Source organism: Loa loa (genome assembly GCF_000183805.2).
Source record: "Loa loa unplaced genomic scaffold supercont3.103, whole genome shotgun sequence".
In the NCBI taxonomy this organism is placed as follows: domain Eukaryota; kingdom Metazoa; phylum Nematoda; class Chromadorea; order Rhabditida; family Onchocercidae; genus Loa; species Loa loa.
In genome coordinates this window covers 102,565-115,152 of record NW_018108283.1, presented here as the reverse complement: position 1 = coordinate 115,152, position 12,588 = coordinate 102,565, and the positions used below count along the sequence as shown (strand labels likewise).

Below are 12,588 nucleotides of genomic sequence, written 5' to 3'. Positions count from 1 at the left end.
GGCAGATTTTTACTTGGAATTTATTGCACTATATGCTAAGGATAGCCGTAAATAATCTTAATGACTTGCAGTCAACTTCTTAAAGTTCCTTAGCATTCTATTTTTTTTTTTTAGTTCCTTAGCATTCATTTTTTTTTTTTTAGAAAATAGTGATTTAAAAGCATTTTGAAAAAAAAATGGAGCCCAGATCGGTTTTTTTTCTGCTAATCCGTTCCAGCTCGTTATTATTGATTAGTCTGGTCTATCCATGCATTTTAATTTTTTATCCTTTTGAAATAGGTATCGAATATGAAATGTTTCTGATTACGTCTTCGCGATTTTTCAATTTATAACAGAAGGAAATACATCTGTAAAATATCGATCTTTTTTTACTTTAGACGAATGGAGATTACATAAACAGATGATAGCTTTAACTCATAACGAGAAAAAAAGATGGCTTGCTGATTTTTATGCTCTAGCAATGTTTCATTTTTTATATGCTTAAGTAAGGTTGTTTCTGGAGGCAACTATAGCCAGTTCTGCCATTGCAATATGAAAAAAATATGTGATTTCAGAATAAGGAGAACTATTTAATATTGAGATAACAACAGTACACTCATTTCTCTAAGCTTTCAGTTTAACGCTTCTCACGGTCGATGCTCTGATTCCTCGAGTTTCCCCTCCGTATGGAGTTAATTCTTTTCTTGCGTCAGCCTTTTGCGAGTGTTTTTTGATTAACGCTTTCTTGAACTGCTTCCTCTTCTTGACCCGTGAATGTTGTGTCCCTTTCTTCCGCTTATTTTGCAAACCTTTATTCTTCTCAATCTAAATGCAAGCAGAATAAATAAATATGAAATAGGCCACAACACCCAGTATTTTTCAGTAACTATTAAATTTTGTGATTGCTAAAGTAAATATAGCAAATTTTTGAAATTTAGAAAGGAAGCATCATTTTTTTTAGATTTTTCAGAACAAACAGAACTATTACGTCACTTTTCTCAATGTATCATGAAACTACACCCTAAAAATATCTTGACAGATATTGCTATCAAAAATGCTTTCGAAATTCTGGCATATGCATCAAAGAACTAACTTGGTTGGTTATTGAACGTTTTATAATCTCTTTCTCCATTTTGTCATGCACAATCTGAACTTCTATTCCATCTTCTTCGATTAGTAGTTGTTTATTTTCCTCGCTTCTCTTAGGAATTCTCGATTTCCATGCAAACTCTATTGTTGGGAATGTATCCAACATATTCGTGAAATCTCTCGATTTAAGGTTATTGCTTATCTTTCCCAGAATAGCACTGTGTTTTTCAAGGAAGTGCGCAACAACGAACATTTCCTATGACGTATTATAGAGCTTGAAACAATCATTAAAATATAGTAGTTTAAGAAACTCATAAAGTCGAAGAATAAAACTAGTAAACATAATACCAGGAAGATATTGCTCGAGAACATAACATATATGTTGCCCTTCAGTACATGTTTCAAATACTCAAACCAAAACCCAACAGCTATTACCCAATATTATTTTTATTACTGACAGCGTTTAAACAAATGCAGCATAAAAAAAACTTACTTTCTGAAGAATTGAAAGAGTCCGTAGAACAGGATGATCAATAAAGTGAGGAGCTTCCTGACATGAATTGCTGGCAATTTTTATGTGAAATGCAAACAACAAATTGGTCAAATATCTGAAGAACATGGCTTGATTTGTCCCTCTGTTAATCTCAGCTGTTGATAAAAACCCATCATTTCATTTGCAGGAAAATTCATATGTCTCTATATTATTATTGATCACTCATGTAAATGGCTGATGACAGCAAGCTTTAAACTTTCCTAACATCTAAAATTTCCTCTCTTTTCACTTTTATGAAAACATGAAGAATAGTTTTAGGTTTGTTTTTGTTTTTTTTTCATAAAATTGACCAAAAATTTGAATGTGCATAATTTCTTTTGGCAATGAATGTTTTACATTTTTAGAAGTGCTCTCCTCATTCTTGTGGGAATCAAAAATAAATAAATGGAGAATTTCAGCGTTCCAAAAAGTTTTTCCTTATTTTTCTTAACCTAGCTGATTAAAATGTGAAGTATAAAAAGCAACTCATATGATACAAGTTATCGACAGAATCGACGAAGAAACCAGTATTCCTAACTTTATGAACTTCTCTTCAACTTTTTGGACCCTTGTGAAAGCAACAGTAACAGCAAGAAACTAAATTAGCAAGAATATGAAATGGTAGAGAAGAAATGAAGTTGATGTTCCTTCTTAAAAAAAGTATCATGTTACCTTGAAAAAACGTTAACCACAAGAAGTAGTTGCTTTTCCAACACTAAGTCTGGTCGAATATTTTTCAATGAATGGGCTAAATTTAAGAGAGGAAGCACATTGGTTAAGAAATATGTTCTCTGAAAATCACATAATTAAATTCGATGAATAAGAAATAAGTTTCGAATTTCTAAAATGATTATTTCGTGCCACAATCAAGTTAAATTACAAAATAAAAAAAAGGTTCTTGGAACTGATTCTTTTGCAATATCTCAGCATGCCTTTACAAATGCTATTTTTTTCTGGGAAATGCATTTAATAATATGAGCGAATCTTCATAACTCATTCAAATAAAGAAAGCCAATATGCAGATCTGTACGATTTATTAAACTGATTTTTTATCTTCTAAATCGCTATATCTACATTTGTCGACAAAATCTTACCTTTGATTGGTACTCATTAAACATCTGCTTCAAGTCAGGGTTAACTTTTAAAAAATATTCGTATCGTTGTTCTGCAGTCATGCTCTCGATATCTGGAGGTTCGTTCAAATAATGATCGGTCTTCTCTTCCTGGATTTCATCCTGAAAATATAGACAGTGATGTATTCAAGTTAACCTAATCTGAATTTTTGATTCTGCTATCTGGTATAAACCTGGAACTGCATGGGTAGAAGACCGAGAGTAGCGTCTAGTTTCTTCTGCCTTGCAATGGCATCTTCTTCCTCCAATTCGGCTAATTCTGCTTCCGTTTCATTCATACCACCCCAATCCTCGTCGACATACGAAGTGTTGTAGAAACTTCTCCGACCACTACCCCATTTATCTGCCGAAGGTAAGACTGAAATCATAAATCCTTTTGTTTTGTATATTATAATTGTTTCGAACAGTAATAAGTGAATCGCGCATTTTATTAAATTAGTTAACGAACTATTTCACCAGTCAATGCCACATATGACTATTGCCTATATTTGCAAAAAGAGCTTCTGAAATTTTTTTAATTCCTTTTTCATTTAAGATGTCAGACCATTTTCCCATACAAACTCAGTTTGCCATATCATTTAGAGATAATAAAGACAAATCTCTTTTGAGGAAGTCCGTCCACATAAAACTGCCAACACTCTTTAATATCTAAACTGTTAATGTAAGAAGAGATGCAAAAAAAAGACCTTGCTAACTACATCAAAGGTGGGGACTTACACTTCTCGACATTACTTAAACCATCTTCATCAGAGTCTGAAAAAGAATTTCGGTCCTCTTCATTGTCATAATCACCATCATGGCTAGACGAATCGCCTTCGACGTTCAAGACCTCCACCTCCCTGCGAATCACAGCATCTTCCTTATCATTATCAAGTGTATTCAGTGACATATGATGACGATCAATTTCATCGTAAATCTCGTCACTATCTTCTTCCGAATTCATTTTGTCCTCAAAGTAAGAGAGTAACAATTCGACTGAATTTAATACAACAGATTACTTCCTTGCTTTTAAAGGAATACTACCGCAAACAAAGATATCCACCACTGAATAAGTTAAACTTCATGGATTAATAAACTTAAACCACATAATATGCTTGTACATCGAAAATAAGTTTGTACTGTCCAAATACTCCTATGACAAAATTTGGAAAAACTTGGAAAAATAATTAAATGTTCTATTCTCATCACAAAATTAAAGTTAACGCTTTTTTAGCCGGAATAAAATTAAAATTTACAACTGAAAATCGATGTAATTTGAAATTTCTCGCAAGTTGAAAGATAAGTAACGAAAACTGTAGCGACTCTCCGTATAAACTGAAGACACTCTTGAAAATCCTAGTCTAAACTTTTAATGGGAAATGAAAGACAAGAGGTTCCACTAGTCCAATCTGGCCGAATCCGTCCATAATTCACCATTGAACCAAACTGTTGCATGTCCGTTGCATGCTACCAATCATGAGCAGGATTGTTTTTACGGCGGGGTAGTTTGAATTCGAGGCGGTTGGGGTGTTCTGCATTGCTAAGTTAATCCATTAAGAATAAGAAATCCCCGGATACTTTTTTAGAAGTAAGATCTGCACTGTTATCAATTCTGGAATCATTCGTGAGATTTCAATTTATCCCATCCATTCCTGCCTATGCCTTCGTCCTCTTCATCCCTCCGTAATCCTATAACTGTTCCTTTGCTATTTTTGCAATAGAATAAAACCATTTTCAAAAACTGCTTTTTTCAGTTGTTGTGGGAGGCGGTCAGCTTCCTTTATGTGAATCAGTAAAACTCGTTGGACTCCGAAGTCGTTTAGTTATTAGTGACATTAGCATACGAAAGGCTAGTTACGTTAACGAAGAATCGTTGATCTCGAATGAATTGAATTATTGGTATCAGAAGGAGTGACTCGAATTTTAATTGGTTTTTTTTGGGGAACATAAAGTTTTCGAAGGAGGTCAAGGAATTAATTTTAGAAATAAGTTTATTGAAGTGTTACGAATTAAGGCAGTGAAGATGGAAGAAACTGAAAAAAATATAATGAGCGAAATAGCGCTGTGTTCAAGAGTAAAGGAAGTTGGTAGAAACAAGAGTTTTCCTTCATAATCTTTCAATTTGTGATTGGGAGTCCAGAGACATAGTAGTTTAATCCGTGAAAGGGATAAAGTAGACAGCATTTATGTGGAAAAGATGTACGAGATTCATTTGAGGATATAATGCTACAAATGCTGAAAAGAGCGTAACCATGTGGCACGCTCTAGCTACACTTTCCTTAGAATGTACCAAACCACCTAACAAAAAAAAGATTTGAGGTTGGCATTCTATGTAAATGGTATAAGTAGGCCACCTAGGCAAAAAAATAAGGCTTAGATTCATTTGCAAACAGATCAAGCTGGTAAAGTTGTAAAAACTTGAATAACTCTATTAATTGAGTTTAAGCATCGGTCAACACCTGAATAAACTTGATAACTAAGTTGACCTCTGTTGTGATCGAGCGATCTGTCACTTTCTGTTAATAAACTAGATGAATTACTTGCCATTGTGAAGATTAAAAGAACCACAAATGTCAGAGTTATGCTCATCATTTTAGTAGTGGTACATTATTGGGAGTGTAGTTAATTGGTGCATTCCAGATTAGGGAGTGCCAAACAATGTTTCAGGATATGTTCTGGTCAAGCGATCTAGCAGCTTCTGGGAGCAAACTAGATGAATTATTGAAGAATGATACTGCAACATTAGCAGATGTGTTGGAAGATGATTATACGATACAGGAAATTCGCAATGGCAATCTTCAACTCATCAAGTTGTACGTTTGTATGCACACTTTTAGGATCATCTGCATTATTTGGTTGCTATTACTTGGGGATCTCCAACACTACTTATTTTCCAATAATGGAATTCCTGGCCATTCGACATCGCTTGTTTTGTGCTGATAACTTGGTGGATGAATGCATGATTTTATTCATCAAATTGAACAGTTTAATATATTTATGGCATAAGCTGTTGTGATTCGATATTTTCAGATACCAGGAATATTTAAAAGCACGAACTTTAAGGCCCTCTACGGAGTCTTTCATATTCATAATCGTATAATGGCTTGATGACAGTAGTACAAACAATATTCGTCTTTTAGATGATTTCTAGGTTTAGGTATCATCTGTTCTGTTACATCTCTTTGTTATTGTTGGCACTATCCAAAACGAATCCTAAGAAAAGCCTTCCATTTTTATGGACTTTGCGGTACAGGCCCTTTACTTGCAGTTTAACGAGACAAGAAGTAGTGGCTCAAATGATCAAAGGTGCATTAGAGCCAGAAATCGATGAAACATTACCACTGAAAGAACAGTACAAGTATTTTTTTTTCTTTTTTTCTTTTTTTTTGTCCTTATTTTCCCTCACGTCGCTAAACTTCTAAAGGCTTACATAAAAGATACGTTATTAAAGAGTTAAAGGAAAGGGAGAGAATGAGTTAATCGATCATTTAGCGATTTGATAATAGCTGCATTTTGGAAGGACTCTCATATCTGAAGCTTGTAATTTCTACTTACAGAAAAGCCCACCTATGCGCTGAGATCTTATCGATAAATAATGAAGAGCTTAGTAGGGCAGTTATAAATAATGAAGAGGCATGCAGTTTACTTTTTGATTTCCTGGACAGCAGGAAGTTGAACCATGTTATCGTCAATTTTTATATGAAAATATTCTCACAAATTATTGGTAGATTCCCTGATCAGGTATTTATTTGCTTCTTTTTTTTGTTCCCATCTTCCAAATATCATTTTACTATAGTAAAGATTAGTTCTATGTACGGCAAACTATCTTTCGGGAGGCGACGATAATCGAAAGTCTTTCGCGTTGATTAGGTTTTAAGAATCCTTTAAGATGTTTTTTTGTATTTTTATAATAGGAATTAGACATTGGAAAGCATGGACAACTTAGCTAACGGGTGGATTAGGTGGCAGTACTGTGAGTCGATTTTTGAAAAGATCTAGGAAATTCATTTACATCTTTATTTGAGAACGGATTTTATTAATTATTAATATATGATTTTCTATTTTTCGAGATTTAAAGAACGCTTTGGTGATTAGTGACTTATGCGTTTTAATTAATAAGTAGAACTTGTTTTTTTATTTATTGCGTTTATTTTATCTATGTATTTTAGCGGAAAAACGGTGCTAGATAAAGGTTCGTAAATGAATTTTAGGTATTTCCTCGCATGAAAGAAAGTCAGTTTTTGATTCATTGTATGAAGAACATGAAACATTCGGCTGTAATGGAACTGTTATACCGCATTGTTAGTGGCCTATCAAATATTGAACAGCACGATCATATCAAACAGGTCTCGGTGAATTGATCATTTTTTGATCATGACCTTTATTTTAATGAGTTAGTGTTTTCGTAGAATCAAGCCGACATCAACAATGCATATTTCTTCTTGAACGTGAGATAAAACTGTTATATTTCAGTGGTGTGCGGAAAGTCGATTGGTAGAAAGTCTTTGTGATCTTCTTGTTCCAGAACAACCACCTGTTGTATGTTTTATTATTGTATCTGAGTTAGAATTATGTAAAATTTTTCAAACTATCAGTGCTGGAAGCAAACTTTAATGATGATCACATGAAAAAAAGTATATTCGAGCCTGATAATAGCTATAACTGCGGTGTACGGTGTTCGTTAATCGGTTGTCATTTCTCGAATTAATGTTGTAGCTAGCCGTAAGAAATTATTAAACTCTATAATGTACTTAAAAGGCTTCCATGTTTGGTTATCATTTTAGGTTCATGACAACATTGGTCATTTATGGAGCGAATTGGTACGTATGTTACGTGATATACAGTACACCGCAGAATGCAAGCGGAATGATTCTTTACTGGAGAGTTTACAGTCGGAACGGAATGTGCGACATTTAATGAGTCGTATGTTACCTGACAATTTGGAGCAGCGTCGCGATTCTGTTATTGTCAATGCTGCCGCTATTTTGATTACTCTTTTGGAAACTAATTTTATCCCTAACTGGTTTGCATTTTTTCTTTGGGCCAGCGAGATGTTGAAACAGAAAATGTTCTTTCTAAGTTCAGTTGCTAAGAGCATCCAACACACTACGGTGCTTTGTTTCTGTTGAATTTTTAGGACATGCAGAAGACTTTTACAAAGGGACAAGAACTTTACCGTAATAAAACAGAGGGATTTGCAGTTTAATATTGCCATTTAAAAGCTGTATAGCATGCTTTTCCAGAAGGTCATTATATTCTATGTCGGTCAGCATAATAACTTATATTCCAGCTGGTAATTTTCAGTCCCAGTCATCAATTGGGAATGGAGGATCGTGGTATTCAGACGCAATGGTACGGTGGTGTGCCAGTCGCGGAAAATGAATTAAACGGTACAACTGTGTGGCAGCCTGATGCAGGTCATGTAGTAGAGACAATCGTTGCCGCTTCAGCTGATCGGATTGTCAATGCAGTAATTGATTCTCTCAAGGTATTGCACAGATAAACATTAACATGTAGACAATCAATGAGAAAGTTTTTTTTTCTTTGGATTTTTTCATAAGTGCTTACTTCAAAGAGATTTTTCTATTATTTTTGTATTACTATTCTTATCCATTCCTATTTCTCTTGTAGTTCAATAAAAGAAAAATTTTTTTTGGCCTTAAAAATAGTTGCGTACTTTGAAACGCGGGGAAAGCTTTGCGTGCTGGATATCTTCTGTTGACTTTACATTGACCTTATGGTTTATATGCATTCTAAATTCTAATTGAATAAAACTATTTTTTTACTGCTTTGAGAAATTAATTCCCTTTATTAAACTTATTGACAAGGATATTTGCTCACAGATAGGAGATGGTGATATAGAGGTGTGCAGCGATGCGTGGTGTCCATTGATGCGGTTGTTAGTGCTAGTACTGGATACAAATCATATGGCAACACATCAGGCTGTTTTGGCATCATTTTCATCTCTCTCAATGAGCCCATTCAAACTTTTCCTCACTTATATCAACACTCGTCCTCAACTTATACTCTTTCAAAATCTTTTACATCGAGCCATTGCTTATATTCTTTATACACTTTCTCCTTCTCCCTCGCCGCTTATACAGTATTTATTCAAGGTAAATCCTTAAGGACTTTTATTCTTTGTGTACATTATAGACACGTTGTACATCGTATAGTTATGGCTTCTAATTAGGTGAATTATATTAAATATTTGATCTTTCGGAAAAATAATCAGTTCAACCACTCTTGTTTTCTATTTCACTATTCTCTATTGTTCACTACGGAATAGTAAAATAGAAAATGAGACCTAGTAGTTGAACTCTAGTATGCACTAGAGAATAGTGAAAGTCGATGTTTTTTATTTATAATGAAGATTAATTGCGATGGTGATATGGACTTTGTAATTAAATTTGAAAAGAAAAATGGATGCAAATTGATTGGACCACTGTGAAATAGCTCCACTATTTTGTAAGTTTTTTTAAAATCCTCTTTAAAAGAAAAACAAACTAATTTTTTTAGGATGTGGATATATTGGGGCACATATTGGCAGGTTGTGAAACATCACAAACTGACTTTCTTCACGGATCTTCAAAAAGAATGTTGCATGGTTTTTATATGAATCTCGCATTACTAATTAAATGTGCTTCCGAATCCTCATGCAATGCTGAATGCATCACTCAGTTCATTCAAGGTCAGACACAATTTCTTGAATGCATGTACATATTCTGATAGTATTTGTTTTCTTGTTTTGCTCCATAAGAAAACGGAATATACTACTAATGAGCATAGATACAAAGCTGATGATAAACATCGCGTATGCTGCTACGTTTCTAGCATCTGACCAAGCTGCCTGTTGGGAAGCTTTCTCAAAGGAAATAAAAGAATACGAGGAGAAAAATCGTGGTGATGACACAGGCATCACTCTCCCACCGGCTAGTAATGTTGTTGATACGGCGAAGATTGATGCGTGTGATGTTCCCGAACCTATGGTCAGTAGTGCTGCAGAGGTATTATCATTTGGTCCTACGTATTTTTCTTGCTTATTCTACCAAATTTGAAAATTCTTTGTTCCTGGATAATAAAAGTTTCTTTCGAATACAACATTTTCTCAATCATCCTTTAAGATTTTTGGCTAGTTGTAAAATGGCTCTGAATACTTTAAAATTACTTCGAAATTAGGGAAAAGGCTTACGAAAATTTTGTTTAAACTGATTTCCATATTACAGTTAATGGATGAGTATGAACGTTATTTAATACCCCGGTCTCTGGCAGAGGATGTGACAATATCATTCCCATGCTCTTCTCATAACAATGAGTATGCAAATTTATTTTTATATCAATAACAAATATTTTAGCACAGAGTATTGGAGTTATAAAGTTTTGTCGTACCACTTAATTGAGGTAATAATCTTGCTGATACCATAATGTCATCAAACACTGTAGTTGAATAAGTGCTGTAAATTTGCAAGCAATATCATAAATCCAGTGTATAAATTTTTTTACAATCCTATAAGGCTCTTGCGTCAATTTGACCAGTGATTGTGGTGTGGCTGTTTTTCATGGAAAGAAATTTTTGAGCAAAAAGCTTCATTCCTTAAATATTTTATTTGTTTGGGAAGAAATAAATAAATTTACATTAATTTTAGTTACGAGATTACTGACATCACGTCGGATTGCGGTATTGCAAAAGATTTTGCTAACATTGTGAGTTCCTTTTATGTTCAATTTATGTATCTTTCTGATGTGAATGTTTATAATAATAAATGTTGTTTAGGGAGGTGAAGATATGTTTGATGCAATGTGTGCATTGAGAATCGATACAAGTATTACAAGTAAGGATTCAGGTGATGGATGGCCAAGTTCAAGGAAGCCCAAGGTATCTTAACGATTCACTGAAATTCCAAGTCAAGAGAAGAGAAAACGAAATAGATTTTCCAAGACAAAAAGTCAGTAATCTTGCCTATTTAGTAATTAATTTTGTGTAGGAAGTAGATAGCAGGGCAACTAGCGATAGTGGAAACGATTCAAGATCGAAGTTTTCCGTATTTTGGAACGGCACTGCTCCCATGCTGAATTCTAGTGAAGTTGGTCCCAACGATGTTCCTATGGAAAGTGAAAAAGATCCAGCAAAAACAAATGTAGCGAAGGAAGAAAAGAAAATATCAAAATGTGTCATAGGTGATTTTTTTTTATGAATTACGTAAATTTAATTTCTTATAGGATGCATTATATTAGCAAAGTTTTGATGAAGGATAATCACTATTCATTCATTCAAAAGTGATTGTAATGTTTCAGAAGATAAATGGCCGCAGGCTTCGTCAATGTCCTCCATGGATTCCGGTAACTGGGCCGACTTCACATCCATGAAGCCGGACGACTGGCCTCCACCACAGTCTCAGTCTGAGGATGATGCATGGAATGAGACTGGCGAAGACATAATTCTCAGTCCTACGGCAGCAGCACTTAGCGGTGGTATCGCGTCCGTTATTATGGCGGGAAACATGAAGTAGGATAACTTTAATTTTCGGGCATTTTGTAATTAACTTTGTAAGTTGATTACTTTTTATGTTTTACTTCCTAAAAGGTACTCTCTAAAAGGTTAGATTGTTCTCATTGAGTAAGAAGTCAATTTTATTTAGTCTCATCATTCATTATAATCTGAAAATGTTGTGCAGGACTCATGAATCCTATATTATACGTAAGATCTAGTTTTTTTTTTGGTTAAGACTTGTGTTTTAGGCTTAGCAAAATCCGGGAGAAGTGATTTTTTCTCTATCCTACTTTGTTACAAAGTTAACCTGAATCTACCGGCTACAATTGTTCATTTTTTAATTGACATTGAAATGTGACTGTTCCTGTACATGTATCTTTTTGTGATGTTGTTTCTTTCAAGGGAGCAAATTCAAGTATTTTTCAGGGAGTCCGATTCTAAGAGTTCAGAATGCTGAAGAAGTGCATCATTTCATCTTGAATCACGGACAGTTATCTGTTATAGATTTTGTCTTATTGGTGAATGTTTAAATTGGGATTATATCGCAACGTTCTTGTATAATGGAATATTTGGAAAATGTGTTTTATGTTAGTGTATTCTTTATGATTTTGGTTTGACTCGGATCAACCATTTCATAGCCTTTCCATTCTTTACAAAATTTTCTCCAAGCATAACTTTTAAATGTACTGGATTTTGAAATTGCAAATAATATGAACAACTTTAATTTATGTTGATTAGGCTTTAGAAAAATAGGACCGTCAGAATTTTTACAGCCTCTAGAAAAAAATCTGGAAAAATTTTTGTGTACTCTGTTACAATCAGTAATAAACTACGGTGCGATGAGATGAATTTTGGAGTTAAAATCCTTTGTATTCCTGAATACAATTTTTTTATAAATACTAGGAGCTATTTGCACGTCCATTGTATCTTCAGTCTTTTTGGTTTTCTAATGTTTTCTACTCATGACAGGGATATGGCTGATTTGGAGAAGTTTAGGAGGAAGTGAAAAATTTAGGAATGTTTTAGAAGTAGAAATTTGTTGTTACTGTATTTGATCATAATGTATGAGAACTGACAGTTTTTTACCATTTCTGAATGATGAACAATTTTTCACAGTAGTAGCTTGAAGTTGATGAACAATAAATTTGCACGACACAATCAACCACGCATGCAAAAATGCACATTGCGCGTTTCTTGTCCATATTTAAAGCGGAAAAAAAATAAATGATTGCCTCTTGCCTAGAATTTGAAATGTCATGACGGTGTGGTGCGTTTATCTCTTATCTTTTCATAGAGTTCACTGTTAAAAGTTTCCCGTTCTGTTTTTTGAACTCCCATTTGTTGAGTCAAAAAAATGTTTTGCTATATGATGAGGGAACTAGCGG

The 12,588-nt window shown here is 34.1% G+C and overlaps 2 protein-coding genes across 2 annotated transcripts; one reads left to right on the top strand and one right to left on the bottom strand.

The window, feature by feature from the left end:
* Positions 1–383: 383 nt before the first annotated feature.
* Positions 384–3,690, bottom strand: LOAG_01052 (hypothetical protein). Its single transcript, XM_020445632.1, has 7 exons — positions 3,451–3,690; positions 2,907–3,091; positions 2,695–2,835; positions 2,273–2,391; positions 1,562–1,676; positions 1,073–1,324; positions 384–804 (listed from the first exon to the last, which is right to left on the bottom strand). The coding sequence occupies exons 1-7, from the start codon at positions 3,674–3,676 to the stop codon at positions 604–606; spliced, it is 1,239 nt and encodes a 412-aa protein (XP_020303931.1). The 5' UTR covers positions 3,677–3,690; the 3' UTR covers positions 384–603.
* Positions 3,691–5,379: 1,689 nt separating this feature from the next.
* Positions 5,380–12,184, top strand: LOAG_01051 (hypothetical protein). The gene is made up of 16 exons (XM_020445631.1): positions 5,380–5,525; positions 5,981–6,070; positions 6,270–6,453; positions 6,924–7,058; positions 7,186–7,251; positions 7,497–7,735; positions 8,017–8,200; positions 8,556–8,828; positions 9,232–9,403; positions 9,547–9,719; positions 9,939–10,027; positions 10,359–10,416; positions 10,487–10,588; positions 10,698–10,890; positions 11,008–11,218; positions 11,630–12,184. The coding sequence occupies exons 1-16, from the start codon at positions 5,383–5,385 to the stop codon at positions 11,658–11,660; spliced, it is 2,343 nt and encodes a 780-aa protein (XP_020303930.1). The 5' UTR covers positions 5,380–5,382; the 3' UTR covers positions 11,661–12,184.
* Positions 12,185–12,588: the final 404 nt, after the last annotated feature.

Excerpts from the sequence above, each read along its gene's own strand:
- LOAG_01052 (XM_020445632.1), bottom strand. The coding sequence starts at position 3,676 with ATGAATTCGGAAGAAGATAGTGACGAGATTTACGATGAAATTGATCGT. Across the intron at positions 2,836-2,906 it reads TTCTACCCATGCAGTTCCAG|GATGAAATCCAGGAAGAGAA; the intron begins GTTTATACCAGA and ends CTATATTTTCAG. Across the intron at positions 1,325-1,561 it reads CTCTTTCAATTCTTCAGAAA|GAAATGTTCGTTGTTGCGCA; the intron begins GTAAGTTTTTTT and ends AATACGTCATAG.
- LOAG_01051 (XM_020445631.1), top strand. The coding sequence starts at position 5,383 with ATGTTCTGGTCAAGCGATCTAGCAGCTTCTGGGAGCAAACTAGATGAA. Across the intron at positions 10,028-10,358 it reads TGCTCTTCTCATAACAATGA|TTACGAGATTACTGACATCA; the intron begins GTATGCAAATTT and ends CATTAATTTTAG. Across the intron at positions 10,589-10,697 it reads CAAGTTCAAGGAAGCCCAAG|GAAGTAGATAGCAGGGCAAC; the intron begins GTATCTTAACGA and ends AATTTTGTGTAG.